Below are 25281 nucleotides of genomic sequence, written 5' to 3'. Positions count from 1 at the left end.
TGTGTCCAACAACCAGACACCGTGCCAGGCGCTGCGGTGCTTGGATGACAAAGACTGTCAGTTCCTTGGGCATCTTCAAGCCTAGGATACAAGACTCTCAAGTAACAGGCAGAGGCAGACAGTTTGACAAGTGCTATGGTAGATGGAGCCTGGTGTCTCTGGTCACAGAGAAGATGGCTACCCACTCCAGCCTGGGAGGTCAAAGAAGGTTTTTCAGGACCTCTCTATCTAATGATAGATCTTTCATGCCTAGAAGATATTTGTGGTGACCCTAATTTTATGCTGAAACCAATAGAACATACTGTTTGGGTGGTGAGGGAAGGCGGGTTAGAAGTATTCTTTGTGGCTTAGGGAACCCAGCCCAGGTTTTTAAAAAAAAAAAAAAAAAAAAAGAGTAAGAATCTCTCCCCAGATAACCCATGAAATAGCTAAGAAGCACAAGGCCATCACCAGCTTCCATCGTGCAAGATTCACTGGCAGAGATCAGAAGAGCGGCCCGGCTTGGAATTTGGACTTCTTTGCTCATGGGTGTACAGACAGGAGACCTTTGGTGGCTCTTCAGAGACCAGTGGAGTGTCCTAGGCATCTTAAGGATTGATTGCAAGGCACCATCCTGCTACTCTGACACCTCTTAAAAGCAACAAACATTTCCCAGTGTTAATTGTCTGGTTGAAAGGAAAAGTCTGAGGCCTCTTCCGTGCTATGACAGGTCCCAGCTGGTCTCTGGGGAAGGAGGGACAGCTGTCACACACTCTGCAGAGACCTCCCAGGATAGAGTGCTCAGGGAATGGTGATTCCCTGTGGCATCTACTAGGTGCCACACTGTGCCAGTCACTTGAAGTAACATTCCATTCTCGCCCACATCCTAAAGAGAAGGAATCATTCCCTCCACTTTAATCTGTGGGGAAACGAAGAATCAGCATCTAGAATAGAGGACTCTCTCTGTGATGATGGACATGTATTCTGTGCTGTCCAACACAGTGGTCACTGGCTGCATACATCCAGCTGCTAAGGACTTGAACTGTGGCTACTGTGGTTGAGCCATGGAATTTTACATTAGTTTTAATTTTACTGGATTTAAAATGTCAAAGATAAAAAGATCATGGAGAAATCAAGTGACTGGTGTGGAGATCACCTGTTTGGAACAGGGGGATCAAAACATGAGGATGAAGACTTTTTTCCCTTCCTTTTCCAAGTGAGAGATGGGGAGATAAAGAAACAGACCCCTGCCTGCACCCAACTGGGATCCACCCAGCAACTCCCATCTGGGGCCAATGCTCTGCCCATCTGGGGCTGCTCACAACTGAATTATTTTTAGCACCTGAGGCGGAGGCTCCACGGAGCCATCCTCAGCACCCAGGACCAATGCTCTTGAATCAACCGAGCCATGGCTGCAGGAGAGGAAGAGAGAGAGGGGGAGAGCAAGGAGGGGAAGAGCGAAGAGTGGAGAAGCAGATGGTCACTTCTCCTGTGTGCCCTGACCAGGAATCGAACCCAGGACTTCCACATGCCAGGCCGACACTCTACCACTAAGCCAACCAGCCAGGGCCAAAAGAAGACCTTTTTGTTTAAATGCAGCAATCTGTCAATCTTTCTGTTATTTTTCCCCCTTTTCTTCTATGAGGTCCAATTCAGGGAGCATTGCTCACTTTCTTTCCATCCTAGCCATTGCAGAATCATCCTTCAGCGATGAAAATAATTCCTAAAACTCAGAAAGAGAAGGCATTTGATTTCCACAGGCCTAGGCATTCTTGACCCCAGGAAATGACGCACCCCGTGGAGAAGGCAAACCCTTCTGAGACAAGGAAGACCAAACTGGGGCAGGCACACGGGGGGGAAAAAAACTTGGACCTTCAAGGGAGTTGGGAAAGTAGAGAGCGAGTCGAAATAGGGCATAGCGAAGACCTGCATTTATAGTCTAGAAACTCCAAAACGTTAGTTAAATCTGCCGTTTTAAAATGGCAGGGACATACCCCAGGCACACAGTGGCAGGGTCCGCTCCTGCACGTGTCATTGGATCATCCAGTTCTTACCCCTGCCTGACTTGCTAACCTACCTAACAATTGCTGTTTGAAGCAGCAATTCTATTTGTCATTGAAAGCAAACACACAACAACAAATAAGGCCAATGTCACAGGATTCTGCAGATTTACACCCTGCCGGCATCTCACTTGGATGGTGAAGAAACAGCAGACTGCATGGGCAGAGGGACTTGCCTGAAGCTTCGTGGAAAGTTCGGGCCTGGGAGGGAGGGACGACTTCGTGTCTACCTGTGGCTTCTAAGCTGATGTGATCCCTTTCCTTTCTCTATCTCTTCCTCAGAAGCCAAGGTGAAGAATGCGACGACATGAACAAGATCAATGGTGACGGCTGCTCCCTCTTCTGCCGACAGGAGGTCTCCTTCAACTGCATTGGTAAGTCCTTGTCATGTCCCTGGGCCAGGCCGGAGAAGTGACCAGCCAGAAATCGGTGCCCAATCACCATAACAGCAATCGTGATGACTAAATGATGATTCGGTCCTTTATATAAATATTACCAGTATGCACTGAGTGCCTCCTATGGGCCAGGCAGCCTGTCAGGCACCAGGGAATATAACAATGGAAACAGATGGCAGATGTACCCTCGCCCTCCATAGCTCCTATTCTCATTGAGGACAATGAAGCCTGGTCACTAATGGTTGATATAACTTTGCCTTACACACATTTATTGCTTTTCTTCACACCAGCTGTCCAGACGGGTTATTAAGTGTAGATTTTTAAGGCTTTTATTCTCACTTTAGAGATGAGAAAAGGTAAAAAAGCCAGAGAGATTATAATGCTCGCCCAGAGTCGCACAGGTTAGAAGCGATTCAAGACAGAACCAGGACTTGGACCTCATTTTTTCTGACGCTCAAGCGTGTGCTCCACTCATTTTTGGTACACCGCCTCCGGTCAGGCTCCAGGGACTGTCCTGGACCCCTCTGCATGGCCACACCCTGGGGCAGTCTCTCTGCCCCAAGGCAGGGAGACTAGCAGGCCAGCCTGTGTTTAAAGAGCAAACGGCTTCTTTCCCACCTTCCCTCTGCCTTCTCTCTGGCTGGTCTTGTTGTTTTAGCCCCACTTGGGAGGCCCTGGGCAGCCCGGGGCTGGTAAACAGACAGGGGTTGGGGGGCAGGGATGGAATTTTGAGCTGGCTCAGATGAGATCATACTTCCTTTAAGATGCAAATCGATACCTGAAGATCAAAGGTCCCCCGGCTAATCCCCTGGGCTGGAGGTGAAAACTAATCACAAATCATTTGCAAGTACAAAAGACAGAGGTGCTCTATCTGAAGAGGGAAGGGGCAGCCTCGGAGGGAAGGAAAACATTGCTGGGGAGATTTCTCCCTGAAAGGCAATTTTCTGGGACTAAAGGGGAGGAAATGTCAGGGGTCCTCACAGGCGCGGTGCCTGACAGGGGCGCCTTCAGGCTGAGTCCCAGTGAATTGTGAGCTCCCTGAGGTCGTTCCCACGTGTTACTTACCTTTGATTCCGTTCTCAGCACACATTTATTGAGCACCTACTGTCTCCTTGGCACCGCGTGGGGTCGGGTCTGAGCGAGAGAGTAGAGGTCTTCCACGGCTGCTTGTGGGTAGAAGGAAAGGAAGATGTGGAGGGAGGGAGGACAGGACGGTTTCTAGAAGGCCCTGGGTTTCTACATGGCAGAAGGTGGTTTGTTTTGTTTTGTTTTTCCTCTCTTCCATTGATTTCAGTATGGATGGTACATAATAAAGGCTTGGTAGTAGCCTAGGGGCCGGGTGGGAAGAGTCTGGGCTAAGTTCAAGCACACCACGCTCCGCAGCGCAGCCTTCCTTTCTGCCTTGTCGGTTGTGCTTTCTTGCTACAACGGAGTTGAGTGAGTGGCTACGACAGAATCCTAGAGGCCAAACAGTGTCCGACCCTTTACAGACCATCTTTGCTGACCCCTGGCCTATGGATTTGGAGTCTTTGATGCTCTTGGGGGTTGGAGCCTGGCAGAGAGGAAATGAAAATTATGACATGGGTTCATCAATTTCTTGGCAAAAGAATGGAATTTGGAGCATAGAATGGTGGAGGCTGGAGACTCCGTTAGAAATAGCACCGGACAGTGAAGCCAGCCGCGGTTTGCCTTACCTCCTTGGGCCTCGCTTCCCCGCCTCCACTTTGGCCAGAACCACTGGTTTGGACTAGATCAATGTTTTGCAAACGAAGTTACCTGAAATTCTTCAGAGGAAAGGAGGGAAGATGAGGTAGTTAGCAAGAGAATGAGACTTGGACCCTCATAGATCCATTTTATACACTGTCATTCTCTACTAGATTCCATATGTTCTGCTGCTGCGGATAGTGCTTATTGAACACCTATTATATAGAAAGCATATTTAAAAACTCTTGTTCTCCTAACAACTCTTTCATTGCCCTGCTTTTATACCAGAGGAAGTTGAGGCATGGAGAGGTGAGCTAAAGAGAGGCCGTGAAATGGTAGAGCCGAGCTCTCACTCCCAGAGAGCTGACTCCAGAGCTCGCTGCGGTCAAGTGCTTGAAAAAAGATAGCTCTGGGTCCTGTGGGGCTTCCGGGATGAATGAGGAACATATTGCTATGGAGCAATTCATGGAACGAATTAATGGAATGGCAAACAAGCCTGTCAGTGGTGTGGACAGCGTCCAGAGAAGGTTCTCTGTTACCTCTGTATGTTGAGTGTGGCTTGTGCCAAAGGAGGGACCTCAGCCACGCGCCCCACCCTCACCCTTTACAAGTCCTTTATAGACCCTCACAGAGGCACAGGGCATTCCAGGAAGGAAGGAGTCTCACCAGAGATCCCAGCTCCCGGGAACTACATTCCAAGGACAAACTCCATGGCTTTCGGTCTCAAAAACCATCTTCCTCTAACAAAAACAGCTGAAGGATAGACATGAATCTTTGGTTCCCCAGAGATCCAGCTTTAGTGAGTCAGTGAAATGGGGCTGGAGTGTGGGAGGCTTTGCCGAGGTGAGCGCTGTTCTCAGCATTACATTTGTCAAGACAGTGGTCACTCTAGTGGCCAAGAGAACAGCCTGGAGTGAGACTGACTTGGATACTTACTATTTGAATTCCTGCCCTAGATTTAGAAGCGAACTCTCCTAGTTATAATAAGAATGAGGCAGAGCCTAACCCCCATGATGCAAGTTGAAAATCCAAGCATCCCCTTCTCCCAGTCCCCCTGTAGCTGAGTGTGGGCACAAGACATGCACTCTTCCCCTGAGCCTGATCCAGACACACCAAACCAAGACTCTTAATCAGAAGACATAGGGACCCTGCAAAAAGCATTTTGATAAAGATGGTTGGAGTGGGCACAACCCATGCATCTCCAAAGTACCAATGACAGCATCTAGCAGTAGTGTGAAGGGTTCTTTGTGTATTAACAGCTCCGAGATGTCTTCACAGATAAGTCATCAGACCTAATCTTGAACTTGGATTTGGGCTTCAGAGCATGCAAGCCTGGCTCTCTAGCCTTCCCAGAGAGTCTTCCATAAGTATCCGATGTTCTTGGAATAGAGTTTGTTTGTTTGCTTGTTTTGCTTAAGTTAGCCAAAGTTGGTTTCTGTTGATTGTCACTTAGAATCCTGACTGAAAATTGTGGTCATAAGATACTATGAGGTTTAGCCCCATTCTTAGCAAGTTAGATATGCTTGATGCATATTCACTGTTACTGTGCTTGGTTTGCTGGCGTGTTGGGGTGTGGATATGTGTGTGGTGTGTGTGAGAGGGGGGTAAATATGATATCAGCAGTGACCACCGTTATGGATACCCACTGGGTGGTGCGCCCTGGGTCCTGCACCTTTGTGTGATGTGAGCCTAAGTGAGGTCTCTAGTATCCAGATGAAGGTTCTGAGACTTCCAGTGACATCTTTAACTTGTCCAAGGTCTCACAGCTCGTAGAGTATGATCCTCTTCCCAGATCAAGTGTAGAGCCCTTGCTTTTGTACTCTGCCTCCCTGTCTGAATGACTTCCCTCCCTCCCTCCCTCTCTCCCTCCCTCCCTCCCTCCCTTCTTTTCCTCCCTTCTTCTCTCCCTCCCTCCTTCCCTTCCTTCCTTTTTTTTTGTCATTGACCATTTAATAGGGCTAATGTTTTCCCTGGGTTTGGTACCCCCCAGTGTGAGGGGGTGACAGATTTATGGTGGCATTTCCATTCACTTTTCAGAAGCCCACACATCCGGAAGTATTCCCGAGATGCCAATATGTTATTGTGCAGCACACTGGGACTTCCTTTCTCCACTTTCCCACTCCTAATACCCTTGTCCCCCCTTGCAGATAACAAGCTGCTTGTTAAACGGGAACACCACCCACAAGACCTCTTAGGCAATGCATGCTATATCCCTGGCAATGTGGAAATTGTCTTGTCCTCCTCCCCCCCCCCCTTTTTTTAATATAACATACAGCAGGCCTTAGGTTCCGGTTCAAAACTGTGGTATCTGTGAAATGATAGCACGCACCCCCCCACCTCCAGCAGGCACTGGCTGGAGGCATTGTTCCGCAGGCTGGGAAGTCTGTTTCTGAAGCACTGAGTCATACGCTACAGACAGGCTGCTGATAACAGCTGAAGGAGGGAAGGCAAATGGGCAAATTAGTCAGACAGAGGTGAAGCATCACCCAGAGGGGTTAGTTCCTCTTAGTAATAGATCTCGAGCTGCGCTGGAAACGCGCTACCTTCTGCGATGGCATTTAGTCTGGGACAGGAGATGTGCTGGTGCAGGAGCCCTCGGGCTCTGTTACCGCTGCTGTCCTGCCCTGTGTCCTTCAGGATAACTGGGTCCAGTCCCCTGTGAGACTCAGGAGCTTGGGGAGCGCTTGAGCATCTCAGAGCCTCCATTTCTGCCTTTGTGAAGTGGGAGCGAGGGGGCTGAGGGCTCTCCGGCTTCATTTCCCCTCGGACACAGGGGCCCTTGATTTGTCCAACACCCATTTTAAAGGCTTGGGGGGGTCCACCTTCTGCTTGATGCTGATACAACGTTAAGAAAAGACAGAGAGGGACCCTCACGTTGTCTCGTCTTTCGCAGATATACGCATTCCCTGTGCATCCGTCCCTGTTTCTCGCTCCCTCCCCTCTCCCTGCCCTGAGCATTACTGTGTCTCTGGTCCCCACAGAGCGTCTCCAGCCCTGTCCGACAGCCAGGGCCAATAACTCAATTATCTGTGAGGCAGATAAGAGGGAGGAGGAGGGATCAATCTGCCTCCCCAGCAGTCACTGGGAGGGTGAGGGTCACCCAGCCTTGTGGCCCCTCTGTCAGGCCGCCCTGGCCTGCGCTGAGCCAAGGGCAGAGAGGAAAACAAGGAGATGAATCGCCACGCCTTCCTGGTGGATGTTCTGTTGAGCCTTTACAACAACAATTAATAAGAAGGGAAACAGCATCTAGGAGGGGGAGGGGGAGGAAGAGCGGGCTCTGTTGGTTGTTGTTATTATTTATCTTTCTAACAATGTGAAATCTTAACAGACGACCCATCTCTCGCCTTACAAAAAAAAAAACACAAGAAAAATTTAAAATAAAATAAAATGAAAATAAAAGTTCTCCTGGCTGCCGGTATTCCTTCAGCCCTCCTGTGGAAGGCAGAGTAACTTTCCCCAAAATGCCTTCTTGAAATACAGCTTCCCGTGGATGAAAGACAAGCCTTTCATAGAGGAAAGAAATATTAGTGTAGGCGCGGTGTTGGTGACGAAGGCGATCGCTGTGATACCTGCCAGCTAGGGGAGGTGGCATGGTGCACCCTGGCATGATAACCCGCAGGGTCATGATTAACGATGGATTAATGCAGATATGGGTATTCATCCATGTGGCTTCTGGCTAAAAAGTTTGGCCCAGACACTTTTCATTCGTGCCTCAGTTTTCTCATCAGTAAAATGGGTTAGTAGTAGTTCTTATCACAGTTGTTTGGAGAATGAAATGAAATTGTATAGGTAAAGCATTTTAAAACAGTGGCACCTGGCAAATGTTAGAGAGGACTTTGCTACAGTGCTATAAATAATGTCATTAGTGTAATTAACTAATACGTTGGATCAATCCTCCCAGAAACTCTATGAGATAAACAATATCATGATCCCAATTTTGTAAAGGGAAAGAACCCGAGCTTCAGAGAGGTTGTGAAAGCAGCCCAAGGTCACACAGCTAGAAACAGCAGAGGTGGGAGTCACAGTCCCTAGGCAGACTCTGCACACTCGCATGAAGTTCTGTCACTTGGGAGGCACTCAACTGTATCAGCCTCTGTGCTAAGAACTTTTTTTCAAGTGATGGTATTTGTCCTCCCAGCAACTCTGTATGTTCAGAGTAATAACACCCATTTTGCTGGTGAGACTACGGAGGCACAGAGTGGTTAAGTGAACTGCCTTAAGTCACACAGCCGGCTGAGTCAGTGAAGGAGCCTTCACAACCCATCTGCCCACCTCTAAAGACCACGTCAATATCCAGAGGAGCACCCCCCAACCCCCTACCAAAGCACTGAGAGCCTCTCTTTCGCCATTTCTGCTTCGGTGCCCCTTGCTCTCAGCAGGAAGCAAAAGCGAATGCACATGTCCTTCCTGTGCCTTTTTCATGAGTCATGAAAACGACAACTTCCAGTTATTATCACCCCATAAATGTTCCGCGGCACAGAGCCCGTGCACCCCGCCCCGAACGGAAGGCCAGGCTGTGCTGTGGGCGCTGTTCTCATTCCCCACAGCTCCCCCTGCTCTGACAGCAGCCATATTGTGTTTTAGCATGAAGGGGGGTCTGACACTGAATGGCGATGCGTTAGAGACAGGAGCTCAAAGGGTGGTGGCTGTCCTGTGTCTCTGGGTTACTTCCTGGGTCACCTGGGGGATCTCCCGTCCGTCCTCTCTCTCTGAGTCTCAGTCTTCTCTTCTGAAAAACATAATGTGGATGGAACGATAACACCTCGAGTTCTCTTTGGGGAAGAAGGGAAACGGGGTCTATAGAGCGCCGAGCGCAGGGCAGTGCGTGGCTGTCGGTGACCGCTCAGGGACGCGCGGCCATGCCGCATCACCTTCCTTTTCCTCACTTCCCATCTCAACTGCCACCGGTCCATCTCCGGCAACAATGGTCCTAAAATTTGTTAGCACCTTATGTATGCAAAGTGACTGAGACCCCTTGATCCTGGTTTCCCCAACTCTAAAAAGATGGGGGATGGGGGTGGGGGATGAGCTTGAGGAGGAGCTCCAGGGTGAGAGGGGGGGGCCTTTTCCGGCTCTGACTTCTAGAATTTAAATCCCAGATCATTATTGTTTTTAAAGTGCATTTTAAAAGAAATGAGGGCTTGGGGAGGAGAAAGGAATTCCTTTAACCCAGAGGGTCAAAGGGGGTCACGGAGAGGACAAAGGCCCAGGAAAAGGAGGCGATGGGGTGGAAGGCCACCGTGCGGGGCAGGACCAAAGATCCAAAGTCCTCTACCAGGAGGTCTGATGGATGCATTCAGACGCCCTCGAGTCAGCACCGGTTAGGATCAAGCCTGCCACCCCTCCTCTGACCACAGCTTGCCACCTCCTTTGGAAACCCGGGAGGCCTACCCCACAGAGAGGCCGGGCTGGAATGAAAAGAAACAGGACGGACCGCTGACGCCAGAAGGGGGCCATTCCAGCCTCGACCCAGGCCGCTTCCTGACTCTCAGGGAGGGGTCAGGCGCAGAAGGACTCGGGGCTTGCCAGAATTCGAGGAATCAGGGTCAAACTTTGATGTGTGCTTTTGAAAGGCAGCCCCAGTCCCAGGCAGGTGAATCTGGATAGCCAAGCACAAGGGCCCCTTTGTGGCATTTCAAAGTGACCAGCAACCTGCCAGCAGGCGCGCGTGCCCCGCCGGGCCTGCCTCCGTGCACCCCTGCAGTCGTGACCTCGGGCACCGGAGTGGGGAGAGGCTTGGAGGCCAGATGGCAGGGCCTGTTCCTAACTCCTGGCTCTCTGCTGGTTCTTGGGGACCAGGTTGAGTTTGAAGAAACATTTAATATTCATGACTGTGATCTCCACTCAAAGGGCATGCCCTGAGGGAAATTGAAATATTAAGCAAGGGAGGTATATAGACCTAATTGTATCCTCTTTTCTTTTGGGAAAGAAGTAATGTGCTTAAAATAAGATGACAGTGCGCCGTCAGGATGGTGTGAAAACCCCACTGCCCTGGCCAGCAGAACAAACCGGCTTCCTGCTCTAAGTATGTCATCGGGACCAGACCCGAAGATGGTGCAAATTGGCTGCTGGGTCACATCAAGTCATCTATTCACACGTTTATTGACACCTGCTATGTGCCCAGCCCTGTGCTAGCTTCAGGGAAAACAAGCAGTGAGCAAGAAAGATCCGGGAGGGGGCAGGGAAGCAGGGAAATGACACTAGAAGTGGAAATGCTCGGAGGTGTATCAGCAAAGGCCCTCCTTAGCCCCGTGAGGTCAGGAGAGGCCTCTTTGAAGATACGACAACATCTAACCTGGATGCGAAAGCAGAATGGGAAGTGGACACATTAGGGAGAAGGGGAGCTGGGCGACAGAGTGTGGACTGCAAAGCGTTCAGACCGTGAAACGCTCCAGGCAGGAAAGGGCTTTGGAAGAGGATGGAGAAAGTCAGCGTGGCTGGCTGTAGTGAAGGGGGAGAGAGGAGCAGGGGGTTGCAAGCTCTAACCCTTCAGGTCCTTGAAGGCCTCCCTGAGGCCGTGGCGGACAGCGTGGAAGGAGGAGGTGACACCGACATGTGTGTGTGTTCTGCGCTCAGTGCCAAGCCCTGCGCCGGGCACGGGAGGCCAGTGCCTGTGTGCACCAGGGATCAGAAAGGCTACAGTCGAGGCCAAACCCAGCCTGCTGCCCATCAGGGTCGATCAGGTTGGATTGAAACAGAACTCTACTCCTTGAGGTAAATATTTGCCACTGCAAAGACGGAGGTGCGTTGTTTCAACAGAGAGCTCGAGTGGCCCCTGAGAAGCCAGAATATTTACCGTTTGGGCCTGTACAGAATATATGGCTAACCAACTGCTGGCGATGGTGCACGAGTGTCTAGGTGGGTGAAGGAATGCCCAGGTAGGTGCAACCAAGGCCGATGAGAGAGAGAGAGAGAGAGAGAGAGAGAGACACGTGAGGACAGCACCACCCGATCTGGCTCCTGGGCCTGGAGCAGCATGGCTGGGATAGTGTCAGCGCCCCACCCTCTGCATCTACCCATCCGGTTTCCACACCCATGAGGGCAGAAGTCATCTCGTCCACCTCTGTGTCCCCAGCATCCAGCTCAAGCCAGTCATTGCCTGGTGTACTAGACAATGGGCATGGTGAGGAGGGAAGACCGGCCGAGGAGGCCAAGCAGCTCATGCCGAGAGCCCGGGCCAGCACCCTGGGCCAGCACCCTGGGCCAGCACCCTGTCCCAGCACCCTGGGCCAGCACCCTGGGCCAGCAGCACCCTGGGCCAGCACCCTGTCCCAGCACCCTGGGCCAGCACCCTGGGCCAGCACCCTGTGCCCTCCCTGGGCTGGGGGAGGAAGTGTGTTCACATGTACAGAGACCCTCCTGCCTTGGTGCGTTTCAGACCCCCAGCGCCCCCGGCAACTGGGCAGTAGTAGTATCACCACTTTCCAGGTGACACAACAGAGCCCCCACATGTTTGAGTGACTCGTGAGAAAGTGGCCTCCACTCAGTCAATGTTTATTAAGCTGGGAAACCACCTCGCAAGGAAACAAACCTTTGGGGACTGCCACGTGCCACGCTGGGCCCACAGACACTGAACTCTCCTCTCTTGATCCTCACAAGGCTGCGGGAAGGTGGGGATCATCACCCGTGTTTTGCACAAGGAGACGCCGAGCTCAAACAGAGGGAATGACTCGTTCAAACAGGCTAGGATGACGTGGCAGAGCTGGAATCCGAACCACGGTCGGCCCGACTCCAAAACTGGGGGAGCCGGTGTCCTCCTCCAACATGACCAGACCTTCAGAACATGGGGGGAATGAGGTCCTTCCATAGATGTCCACCCCCGTTCCGATCTCGTCATCCCGAACAATGGTCAGAACGCTAAAAATAGCTTGTGATTAATTTAATCCTTTTATTTCCTATTATTAACTCCTTTGAATAATTGCGTTGACCCGAGGAGGTAGTTTTATAATATTATGACAGCTTTATAGATAGGGGGGGTAAGCACAGAGACGTTCAGTAATTTACTCAAGGTTTCCAGTAAAGGATGCCGGCCCTGGACGTCTGGCTCTTAAGCCCTCGGGATGAACTCCTAGTTTCTGCTACCTCTTGATCATTAAGGTTATCTAATTTTATTACGATGATTTTTTTTTTTTTAAGTGTGCTTTCCAGAGCGGGACAGCCTCCCCGCACACAGACCACGAGGAGGGGAAACCACGGGCTGCGTCAGAGGCGCCTGCGCATCGCAGAAAGATCCCGGGGTCTCTTTAGGAAACACCGTCTGAAGTGTTTGTTTTTCAGATCATTAACTACTTAACAGAGGGAGAAACTAAAGGCGACTTTCTCTTGGCGGCTACTGATTAAATACCAAGGAGAAATTAAGATAAAGCAAATCTGAAATTATAATAACTTTTGTTTTAAGGGTTTTCGGTTTTAATGTGCCGGGCAGAAACATAAAGCAGTCTGCAGCCCTGCCGCCCGGCACCACGCGGGTCGCATCCTCTGACCCGGCCCTCGGACCCCCGGTGAGGACGGAGTCCTGCGAAGGTAGCTGAGGCCGGCCTCCCTCCAGGGAGCTTTCGCCTGAATGAAGCACCTGCTGCATATGGAGCTCGGTGCTCGGCAGGATGCCGATGGGAGTGACCAGCGGGAGCAGAAGAAGTCCTTCACTGGAGGACCTCAGAGGACAGTGGTCACTACGGCTAGGCGGGACGTGGTGTGTGAGGGGACACCAGGATGGTGGGACAGCCCCTGGTGGCGGGTGGCTGAGTCTGTGGGAGCTTCCTCGACAGCTGGGCTCAGTCAGCCAAGGGCAGCGTTCCGCGGCTCGGAAGGTCCAGGATGGCCCGACAGGCCAGGGGCAGTGTCTTTTTTTTTTTTTTTTTTTTTTCATTTTTCTGAAGCTGGAAACAGGGAGAGACAGTCAGACAGAATCCCGCATGCGCCCGACCGGGATCCACCCGGCGCGCCCACCAGGGGCGACGCTCTGCCCACCAGGGGGCGATGCTCTGCCCCTCCTGGGCGTCGCCATGTTGCGACCAGAGCCACTCTAGCGCCTGGGGCAGAGGCCACAGAGCCATCCCCAGCGCCCGGGCCATCTTTGCTCCAATGGAGCCTTGGCTGCGGGAGGGGACGAGAGAGACAGAGAGGAAAGCGCGGCGGAGGGGTGGAGAAGCAAATGGGCGCTTCTCCTGTGTGCCCTGGCCGGGAATCGAACCCGGGTCCTCCGCACGCTAGGCCGACGCTCTACCGCTGAGCCAACCGGCCAGGGCCCAGGGGCAGTGTCTTAACAGCAGCCTCCCCCAGGAGGGTGTTCTGCACGGCCCACCAAGTGCTCTTGGCAAACTGACCTGAAGTGACATCACTTTGATATTTGCTTTTCAACACCAGTCAGAAACCCGGCCCAAATTATCCATAAGCTGGAACTAACCTCTTCAACCGCCAGTGGCCGGACTGTCAAAGGTCCTGGCTGGCGCTGGTCCCTCAGTGCAGGCATCCAAGTCTACATGTTAACTTGAGTGCAGCCGCCTTACCAGTGAGAGGGCTGCACGGGAGTCTGAAGGGCCTCGATGTGACCATTTCCCTTCGTCCCTCTTGCCAGGAGAACTCCTAAACGGCAACAGTGAGAGAAGCCCATGAACCAGACCCAGAAGTTCAGGGATACTCAGGCTTGGTCCCCTGAGCACCTCTTTTCCATCTGAGAAAGGGGAGTGATGCTCTGTACTTCACAGGATAGCTATGATCGAGTCTCTCATTCATTTATGAATTTATCCATCGCATGTTTAATGACTGCCTTTCATGTATCACCGAGGGTGCCAGATCGGTTGTGCTTGGGACAGTCCCTGTCCTTTCAGAGAGGGACCAATAAATATGGACTTAATAGCTATTAAAAAGAACGATCCGGTAGAGAACTCCCTGTCCCGACAAGAGAACAAGCAGAAAGCTACGAATCATTCAGGAAGCCATAAAAGGCCTTCTAGTGAATAGCATGATTCAATAGACATATTTTAATATTTTTCCCCTTCACCTTTGCTGGCTCTTTTCTTGAAATTCTGAACTCCCGGGACCTCTGAAAGTCTCATCTTCCTCCGGTTCTCCTCTCCGTCCCTGGCCATCCCTACCCAGACCTTCTTCTGCCCGTCTTTAACTCTTTGCACTCTCCCAAGCTCCACAGTGGGCCCACATTCCACCCGACATTCTCTCCCTCAGCCCGTCATCGAAAACCAAAGACTCCAGAACCCCTGTCTGCAGCCTGGGTCTTTCTCAGGTCCTTGGACTTGTTCATCTGGTTCCTCTGTGGGTATGAGAATCAACGCGGGCAGTTCCTTTCTCCCCAGACCTGCTGTAACTCCTGTTTTTCTCAGTCTTGACTGGTGGCGTCACTAGCCAACCAGACATTTAGACGACAAGCTTGGGAAGCAGCATCCTTAACTCTTCCCTCTCTGTCATGTCCCACTTCACTTTGAAAATGTTTCCCTCCCGAATTAGTCCCTCCTCTCTCTCTCTACTTTGACTCTTCTATCCGAGGCCCCCTCCCCCAACTCAGCTTCCACCTGGAATACGGCACGAAAACCCCTCACAGGTCAGGGTTCCCGTCTTGGCCCGGTCCATCTACCTGTCCCCCAGTAGAGCCAGAGCAAGTTTCGTAAAATGCAAATGTCATTTTGCCCCTCTCCCTTTGAAAGCGTCAGGTGGTCCCCCGTTGCCCTTGAGATAAATCTAAAGTCCTTGTTACATCATCAAGACTGGTATGGGTCTGACCTAGTCATGGGCACCTTATGCTTCAGAATCCTCTAGGCCAGTGGTCCCCAACCCCCGGGCCATGGACCGGTACCGGTCCATGGGCCATTTGGTACCGGTCCGCAGAGAAAGAATAAATAACTTACATTATTTCCGTTTTATTTATATTTAAGTCTGAACGGTGTTTTATTTTTTAAAAATGACCAGATTCCCTCTGTTACATCCATCTAAGACTCACTCTTGACGCTTGTCTCAATCACGTAATACATTTATCCGTCCCACCCTAAAGGCCGTTCCGTGAAAATATTTTCTGACATTAAACCGGTCCGTGGCCCAAAAAAGGTTGGGGACCACTGCTCCAGGCTTCACAACTACTACCTTGCTTCCGGCCTCCTTTCATTTGCTCTTCGAGTTAGTTCCCCTGCCTGGGATGTATCCCCACCAATATCTCCTGCCCAGAGATTTAGCTCAGCTGTACCTCCCAAAGAAAGCCATTCAATTCTGGGTAAGGTTGAGTTCGGAATCTGGGGGGGGGGGGGCTCCTCTGTGCTCCCACATCATCTTGTACCTCAGAGCAAAATCCTGTGCAGTCAATAATTTTCTCACCAGACTCTGAGCTCCTGGTGTACCGAGACCCAGTTGAATACATCTGATTCCCAGGGCTTAGTCTTGGACCCGGTAAACAGAAATTGTGGCTCAATAAATATACGATGAGTGAAGGAAGGACATCTTTCTAAAGGGATGTTTCTTAAGGAGAGCTTTAGGTTTTATTTCTCAGGCAACAAAGGGCAGCAGTTTTGTTGGTGTTTAGAGTCAGAGCAACCTCAGTATGAACCACAGACAGACCTTCCACCCTCAGCTGTCATCTCGGGCAAGATGTCTCAGTCCGGGCAGGTCCAAGTGTGCGTTTCATGCTCAGGGTTTTGAGCCTGGTTGCTTCTGTTCAAATTCCATTTCTGCCACAAAAGGGGTGGGGGCTACTTTCTTCTGATTTCACCCTCCCATTACAGAGAGATTGGCACGAATGGCTCCTTCTCCAGCTCAGTACTGACCATGATCATAACTCTTTGAGGACGCCTGAAGACACAGGACAGTTTGACAACTTCAGAATAAGGGGCCGGGTAAACCAGTGACGTTGGTGGTTACTTAAATCACCCCGCAACACTCTCTGATAACTCCAAATTGAGCTGCTTTCACAAAATGAAATCCTGGATCCCGCCAGCTTCCGCCTGGGAACAGAGCCTAATTAACTATGAGCTGGAAAGGAGGGCAGGTAGGCCACCCCCCAGGCAGAGAATTCAAAAGGAAGTGGATAACTGTGTAAATAACACTGCTTTAAGGGGCATTTAAGCCAATGCTCTTTGTTAAGGAAATTGATGGCTTTGTAAGTACTGCCTCTGAAGGGAGTACTTGAGTTGAAGGTTTCCGAGCTCCCCTAGTCAACTCCCTAATGGACTGTGGGCCTGGAGGCTGGGCCCCGGCCTGTTCAATCACTTGCCAACAAAAACTCGGGACTCTACTTTTTAAAAAATGAAAAAAAAAAATGGTTTTACTGAAACGTCAGTTATTGAGCCTGTGCAGTCTAACTGGCACAAGGTAGCAGAGACAGATTGCTTCCTTTAGGGAAAGGGGGACTCCTGACCCTTCACAGAATCTTTGTTCATACGAGATGTGTTCTGTGCAGCTTCTCATTTCATCCTCCCACCTTCTGGGAACAGAGTCATTACTGCCTCCTGAAGAGCCACCTGGGACTCGGACACGAAGCGAGCTGCTCAGTGACACCCAGCTTGTTTGTGGTGAGCAGGGATGTGGCTGCAGCTCCATCAGGCCCCTGAACCCTGAGGACCACAGAATTGCAGGACGTCTTGGAATCAGATCAGCTGTCTCACTCAATCCCCCCCCCCCCACCAGTATCCACATCCACATAAAAGACATGAATTAGGCAGCATGAGTGAATAGAAGGGAGTGAATTTTGGAATCAAGCTGATCAGGAACTGCTTTTGGATCCATTAACCTCTTCAAACATCACCTTTCTTGTCTGTTCAATGGGGAGAATAACACCAGACACCTGGGGTTCTTCTAGGATTAAGTGGCATTACATATGTAAAAGCATCTGACACAGTGCCTGACACATACCACGTCATCCAATTACTCATTTAGCGGGTACGCTTATTACATGGCGGCTCTAATTTTAATTGGGGAATTAGATGATGCTGTGGGAAATCAGAGAGAGGGAGAACCGGTCTTTCTGGGGTGGACTGACAAAGAGATTGTCCAGAGAGGTGTCTGGTTCAAACTATGGGTAAAGGATGGATGGAGACTCATCTTCGGAAAGGTAGGGCTGGGCATGTGGGAGAAGCTTCTACAAGGGTGGGGAGGTGAGAAGGAAGAAGGGGCATTCAGGAAGTGGAAACAGTGTCAGCCCGCCTGGAGCTGAGAGGAGAGCATGTTAGAGAAAAGGAGAGCAGCCTGCAGAAGCAGGCGGGGGCCAGGTCACCACATGTCAGTCATCAACAAGCTGCTCTCGGAAGATGTTGAATGAAAACCTCTCCTCTGCGGAGGCCCATTTCATTTTCAGGCCAACTGTCGTTTGTTAGAAGAGTTTTCTACTGTGTCCCGCTCTGAGTTTTTTCTCTTCTTGAAGTTAGGTATTGGCATCCGTATGTGAACATTGCTAATCTGTGGTGCCTGTCTTGGGCCCCAGAGGTTATCAGGGGCTTAGGCTCAGTCTGCCCAGCCATCTTTAAGGCCAGAGGAGGCTTCTCTAACCTCTCTTCTCTTCTGGCTTCTACAGCCAGTAACGCTATCTGCAGTCCCATGGTCTTGTTTGGGCAAACGCCTTCTCCAGTGGTGGGAACTGATTTCAGAGTGCCCACTAACCCTTGAAACTTCTTTTTTTCTTTTTTTTGGAGAGAGGAAGGGAGAGAGAGAGAGAGAGAGAGACAGGAACATGGAGCTGCTCCTGTATGTGCCCTGACCGGGAAATCGAACTGGCAACCTCTGTGATCTGGAATGATGCTTCAACCAACTGAGCTATCTGGCCAGGGCTTTTTTTTTTTTATTGATTTTTTAAAAAAAACAGAGAGAGGAAGGGAGAGAGAGGGGAGGGGAAAGGGAAGCATTTGTTTGTTGTTCCACTCAGTAGTACATTCTGTGGTTGCTTCCCGTGTGTGCCCTGCCCGGGGATCAAACCGCAATCCTGCCATTTTGGGACGACGCTCTTAATTGACTGAGCTAACCAGCCAGGGCTGGAACTGTGAATAGTTACGCTTACCCTTATCATCTCTAATCAAAATGCAGTGGTTTTGATTGATTTCAAATGTTTCAAATTAACTCTTAAGATTTAAGAGCAATTTTTTCCTCTTCTCCTTTCTTCCTTCTTTTTTTTTTCCTTTCTCCTTCCCTTCCTTCTTTCTTTCTTTCCCCTTTTTTCCTTATTGGGGAGAAGAGAGAGAGAGAGAGAGGGAGAAAGAGAGAGAGAGAGATGCACATTTTTCTGTAAGAACAAAATACAATTTAACAATACAAGTCAAACAGCTGATAAATGCAAATTAACATACAGTCCCTTCCAGGGACAGAAGAGTAGCCTATCCATCAGGTAAGACAAGGAGAGCAACCTCAGCCGTGCGCCATGCAGTCCTGCCCGCTAGTTGACTGCACTTCCGCTCTTTAGAGCGCTGCTGCATGTCTCACCAACTAGGAGGTGGAAGACATTGTGGCTGGGCTGTCTCATCCTTTGGGCTTATCTGAACCGTGTGGCAGGAGGAAAGTCTTTGTGGCGGGCCACACTAATCAGAGCGCAGGGCGGGATGGACACAGTTTGACCCTGCAGTTTCTTACAGAGGATCTCTTCCAAGAGTCCACCACACCGTGGTCACCTCAGACACAACCAGCCCTGCCAGGCAGGGGGAACTGGCTTGGTTTTCCTGTGGTACCCTGATTCATCCTCGATTCCTTGGCTACTGTGAACATAGCATCCGCTTGTGCAAAAGTCTCTCTCCCCTGGAATCTTGAGGATGTCTCAGACGCACAGGCCGCTTGTTGTACTGAACTGAAGACTAGATACGCCCACGTGTACACACTTTTACTTGAAAGGCCCCGTTTTTCTTTATGCGCACAGGTGTGTATTTCTCACGGACTCAATTTCTGTCTGCTATTGCATGTTTCCAACATTTATATAATGAGCCTACTTTAGTCAAGCCAAACCCTTGGCCTGTACTAATGAACTGTGTGGCATTCAGCGAGTCACTTCCTCTTCCTGGGGCAGGAGAACTAGCTGGTTTCTAAAACCCTTGCAGTGCGCAGCCGCCGTTGGTTCCTTCCTTCAGCTGTAGTTTCCGATTGTCCTCTGAGTCCTGGATCCGAAGTTCAATAGTGAGCAAAGCAGTCTCCCCGGCCACTCTCCTGGGGTGCTATTCTGTTTTAGACAGATTGCACTGATCTAATAAACGTTTGAAGAAGCAATATAACGCGATGTGGAAATAAAATAGACTACTGGGGCAGGGGAAGAAACCGCAGTGAAAATAGTGTGGTTAGAAAAGGTCTCGGCAGGCAGGTGACAGTCAGGCTAAGATTTAGGCAATGGCTTGGGAAAGCCCTTTGATGACCTGGGAGGTGAGCTCCAGATGATAGCTGTGATAAAAATATGCGAGAACAACAACATGTTTGAATGTGTTCCAGAATATCATTTTACTTAATCATTACCGCCACCTTCTAAAATGAGTTCTAAAAGTAACTCTGCCATATTTTTAAGAGACAGAAAGAGTGAAACCGAGAAGGATGGTCAGGACCAGGGAGAACCGGTGAGTCAGTTAGGGTCAGAGTGGAGCTTTGAATTTTGACTTTCTTGTCCCTCATTCCATCTGCCTGTCCTTATAGGTCTCTGTGCTTTTCAGAATGGCTTCGCCCTCTACCCTTCTCAGACTTCATTTTGCTGACATGTTTTTCCATCTCCAGACTAAAAAATAAAACAAAATAAATTTTAAATAAATGGGTTTAATGATTAAAGGAAAAAATATAGCAGGAAAAAAAATATGTTTTAGAGTGACTTAATTAAAGATCATAAAGTTACCTGATATAACCCTCTTTGTCTATAGAAGGGGAAGTTGCAGCCCAAGGAGAAAAATGACTTGTCACATCCACGGGCTGATTAGAGGAAATCTACTCTAGGCTCTAGATCTCTTGACCAAGCTGCTGATTTTGAGACAGAGTCCCATTCTTCTTTCTTTCTTTCTTTCTTTCTTTCTTTCTTTCTTTCTTTCTTTCTTTCTTTCTTTCTTACCTATTTATAGTATTTATTTATTTGGATGGCGATAAGATCCCATTAAAACCACTGACACTATTTGTAGTTGGCTATTTTTTTTTTATCACTCTTTTTGTCACTTTTGCATACCCTTCTGCATATGAATGTTCGAGGTTGTTTTTCTTCATTTATTCTTAGCTTCTGTTATCCACAATGAATCTCATTTTATTTTCTGCTTATCCTTTCAGAGGCCTTTGCATCCTGGATATTGTTCTCGCTCCTGTTTGTGCACTGAACGCCTGTCTTATTTTGCGGCCACTATAGAAATCATTGTAGCACTGAGGTTCATCCCTCCATCCCTATCAGGAGATAGCTCCAGAACCCAGAAGAGACCTGGCTGAAAACCATTCAGGGCTTTGAATATTCTTTCCAAGTGAATGCATCGTCATTTATTAGGTTCACTATCTTTGCTTACCATCTTTTTAGGCCGTTCAAATAACCATACTAAATGCAAGGTGATGTAAATGTATTTTCAAGTTCCAATTCACGAGACCATCAGATCTCTTTATTGAATTTCAGTTTAGTATGCACCACATTTTTTTTTTAAACCGAGATATTCTATTTCTGTGCAAATTCAGTTAAGAAAGAAAATAAAACAATATTTGGGACAGATGGTGAGTCACAATGTCTCACAGGAAAAATATTATGGGATGGTTTAGATGGAATTGGTTTTTTTTCCCCTCCTAATATGTGCTTGAATTTGTAATATGATCTCATTTTCATAAAATTCTTTCTATAGTACAATCTGCTGAAACAGATTCAAATCAGGTTTGAGCTTCAATACAATCAATAACAGAGATAAGAAACTCCAAAAAACTTTGTTAATTCATTATTTACTGAGTAGCTGCTATGAGATTGAGATGGTACTAAGTATTAGGAATGTAAATAGAGATAAGACTCGTGCCATCCCAGAAAAATCTTATAATCCAAGAGCTGTACATATTCATTCATTCATTCATTCATTCATTCTTAAATATCAGTCACAATATGGAGATGCACTTTCCCTGGTCCTAGAGGAAGAGGTGCACTTTGCGTCACGCTTTCATAAAACCTCTGTCATACTAGGGGAAGGACCAATCCTAAATAAATCTTTATTTTTAGATAGTAGTACTATAAAGGAAACAAAATTTAATGGTGTGCTGCTTTCTAATGGAAGTGGGGAAATGGAATGTGAGCTTACCATAAATAGTTTATTCTTTGAGGAAGAAATATTTGAACGATAAGCTATAAATGATGAAAAAGAAGAATGGTGAGAAAACCCAAGGAAAGAATATTCCAGGTAAAGTGAACAAGATGTGTGACTTCTGACTTATTTAAGGACTAGATAATTGTTGAAGGGATGGATATCTGGATTTCTGGCTGAACACATAAATGGATGGGATGTAGTGAGCAGAGGGGTAGTGATAGGAGATATTTGGAGAAAGTAGGGACTCATAGGCCATGATACAGACTTGATATTGTTCCATGTGCCATGGGAAGCCATTGAGGAGCTTTTAATGGGAGTGTGGTCTGATAGAGTTGATGTTTTGAAAGAGCACTCTAGCTGTGGTCTGGCGGAGAGTGGATTGGGAATCAGACATGGAAGAAGCTGGTTAATTGAGCATTGCAATAGTGACGACGGCTTGGATTAAGGTGCTAGTATTGGAACAAAAGTGAACCCTTTTTGGAATATGCGGAGAGAATAGAATCTACAGGATATTGGACTTTATTTGGTGTTGGCAAAGTAGGAGAGAAAAATAAGAGTGATGATTCAGAAGGTTTTGGTTTGGCCATCGTTGAGAAATTTGTCATGTACTAAGATGAGGAAGAAAGGAATGTGGGGAGAAACCATTACTTCTGTTTTAGGCATGTTGGTTTCTTTTTTTTTTTTTTCTGATGACTTTAAACAGATGTTTAAGTAGAAATGTCATTGTAGACGGTTGGAACTCAAAGAAGAAGTCATATCTAAAGAAAGGTTTCCTGGCCAGGTTATTCATTTGGTTTAGAGCATCGTCCCAATATGCCAAGGTTACGAGTTCAATCCCCAGTCAGGGCATGTACACGATTCAGCCAATGAATACATAAATAAGTGGAACAACAAATCCATGTTTCTTTCTCTCTCTCTCTCTCTCTCTCTCTCTCTCTCAAAATAAATGTTTGAGTCATTAGTACATAGGTAATCCAAAATATCTGTTTTAAATTTGCGACTGGATGAGAGAATGTAGATGGATAAGAAAAAGGGAGGCTATGACCTAACCTTGAAATCTGGCAACATTTAGTAAAGGGTTAGGGACCCAGAAGACAGCAAGTGAATCTATGTGGGAAGATCTGGGAGCCAGAAAAGACTAGGATGGCATGGTGCCATGGAATCCAAGAGAGAGAGAGAGAGCATCTCAAGGGAAAGGAATAAGGCACTTGTTTATATACGTCAAGATGGTTTGGCATTGTGGTTGTGTTAACATTGAAGTCAATGGTGCTCTTGGTAAGCTTGGTTTTGGTGGAGTGGTGAGTACAGAAACTGGGCTTGAGAGAAATAAAGAGTAAATTACAGAAGAAAACATGATTAAATTTAGATGACTCAATCAATGTTACTGTGAATTCTGGAAAGATAAATGTGAAATAGAAGACTCGGTGGTAAGGTGATACAGAATGATGACACTTTATTTTTTTTTCTTAAATCTTAAAAGTTGCATTAGTACATTTTAAAATTAAAAGGTTTATATCAACACTATCTTGTTTTGCTGGTTTGGAAGGACAGGATAGTGGTACAGGAAATAGAGGGAATTGGTCTATGCTGGATGAGTAATGATGCAGAAGATTGACAGATGAGGCTCCGTGGGCCTGACGATGCTGGAATTACATCTTGATGGGAGACTGAAAGGTGGAATGTAGCCTCTCAGGCTAGGGAAACCAGGAGAGAAGCTCTGAGGTGTGAGTTCCGGGAAGGGACTATGGGCGTTTGAGAGAGGAGGTGTGGTTGGAAATGAGCTAGGTAGGAAACGTGGAGCTAGACTACAAAAGGGCATGAGTCCTAGATGGGGAGGTTAGGATTTTACAGGAGGCAATTCTTCTAAACATGATCAGATTTACCATTTAGATTAATCACTCATAGGCTGCTTGGTGAGAAGGGACTGACGTGGGGAAGCCCCAAAGCCAGTTATGAGAGTGGTTGGAAGGGCCAAAAGGTCAGGGGACAAGGCTGTCTGTCCCCCTGAGGGTGCTCTTCATGGTAGGCTTGAGTGTGGAGTGGAATGGTAAAGTGAGACTATATCCAAATGCACTCTTCTTTTCCTGGTGCTTTTGGTTTGCTAGATGGTGCCTGATTGTCACAACAAAACACAAGAAGGAATTTCTGGCCCACTTTGGTATGTGGCCAGCCCTTGAAGGAACCAGAAACCAACTTAAGCTCCTCAGATTCAGAAGGCCTAATCCGCATCTGAAGCTTGTTAGTGGATTCATGGTTCCGTAGGAGCCCTTCACCACCCTCTTTTGTACCCTGGGCAGGATACAAAATCTTGTTGAGAAGGTTAAGAACAAATCTCAGTTTGAATAGAATTAAATGAGGTCGGCAGTGTGGGTTTGTCATGAAGCTTTTGAAACAGAGGTGATGTAAAGTCCAGAAAGTTCTGTTCCAGAGGAAACATATGCCTCTGTAGCCACCTCCCACACCCCAAGCTTTCCTTTTGCAAAACATCAGGGGTTAAGCACTAAAATTTCCCCTGTTCCAAGAAGCTATGATTTGGACACAAAGATTGTGCATATTTTGGTCTTTTTTTCATTGTTGTTGTTTGGATGAATTGTTATGTGGCATGAAGCTTGTTGTGGTTGGACCCATCCCTAAACAAACAGCTGAACTGAAAAAATACTATTTTTCCCCCGGTGTTTAAAAAAAATAGTAATCATTGGACTAAAAGAGAATGTCCTAATGCCAGTCAATTACTATTCCTTCAGATGGAAATAGAAACAGATATTAATTTCTCAAAAGCTGACCCATCTTCATATATAAGAAGTTTAGAAAGACAGGTACATCTTTTCATCCTTTGAAAGGTAGCCTATGTAAGAAGAGTGTGCATTCAAATTCTTTTGCTTCCTCCTTGCGTCCTAAACCAGATCTATCTCCTGTTACTTGAAACTTCCGTCTTCCCATCTGTAGATAGATTTTTTCTCTCTCTCAATGAGCTGGAGACGTGGTAACTCCACTGGCTTCTCTAACTAGTTATATTTATTTCATACTAGTGCCTGTTGTGAAAAGTGAAATCAGAGACTCCCAAAGTAATATCAGAACTTGGAGAAGGGTAAAAAAAACAACAACCTATTTTGTTGCCAGAATTGTATACTGAAAGCCCAGTTTGATGAGATAGCATGATGCTGTAGAGAGACCATGGCACTAGGAGTTCAATAACTATTGGTCTAATCTTGTCTCCACTGGAAATTTTCTCTAGAGGCTTCAGAAAACCAGTGCAACATACAAACTTGGCTTTCCCTTGTGTAAAAGGAAATCATTGCTTTTGGCTCCAAGATCATCATTGTAGACTATTTATTGATTACCTGTTCTTAGTGAGTGATCTGAACATCATAATCAACGTTCTGTTCTTCAGCCATGATTCAGAGGAGGAAACCAAGGCGTAGAAATTGAGTCATTTGCCCAAAGTCAAATGCATGGTAAATGGCACACCTGCTAAACAAAGCCAGGTCTTACACCTCAATGGCTCTGAGAGTGTGAACATCACAGGTACAACACAACTACCCTGGTCAGAAGGCTCTTCATTTCCGCCTTTCTAAAGGATAAAATTCAAATTCTCTCACATGGCACTGCAGTCCTTCCTAGGTCTGGCTTCAGCTCATCTTTTCAGTTCATCAGGTCCAGGATCCCCTGAACTCCCTTAACCAGAACCTTGATAGATTACTCATATACGCACATATTGATCAAGACTCATTCACACTCTTCCCCGAACATGCTCAAATTCTTTTGATTGTCCAAAGCATCTTCTTAGGAAGCCTTCCCCCATTTTCCCAAGTTGTATTGATTCCCCCTGCAGGAGAGGAGTCCTGTCTGATTCGTCAGTCACAGAGCAGATACTCTGGACGTATTGATTAAATGAACGGATAATCTCCTCCCGTCCTTACCTGGGGGTTAGAATCTATC

The 25281-nt window shown here is 47.9% G+C and overlaps 1 protein-coding gene across 1 annotated transcript in view; it reads left to right on the top strand.

Moving 5' to 3' along the window:
* PAPPA (pappalysin 1) overlaps nucleotides 1–25281 on the top strand; it is a 242666-nt gene that overhangs the window by 112782 nt on the left and 104603 nt on the right. Inside the window, exon 9 of the mRNA XM_066256394.1 lies at nucleotides 2322–2413. Coding sequence (XP_066112491.1) covers nucleotides 2322–2413 — 92 coding nt within the window. The remainder of the gene's footprint in view (nucleotides 1–2321; nucleotides 2414–25281) is intronic.

Source organism: Saccopteryx bilineata, chromosome 2, assembly GCF_036850765.1.
Source record: "Saccopteryx bilineata isolate mSacBil1 chromosome 2, mSacBil1_pri_phased_curated, whole genome shotgun sequence".
NCBI lineage: Eukaryota > Metazoa > Chordata > Mammalia > Chiroptera > Emballonuridae > Saccopteryx > Saccopteryx bilineata.
Note: the sequence above shows the minus strand (reverse complement) of the source record. Positions and strands in the feature narration are given on the sequence as shown.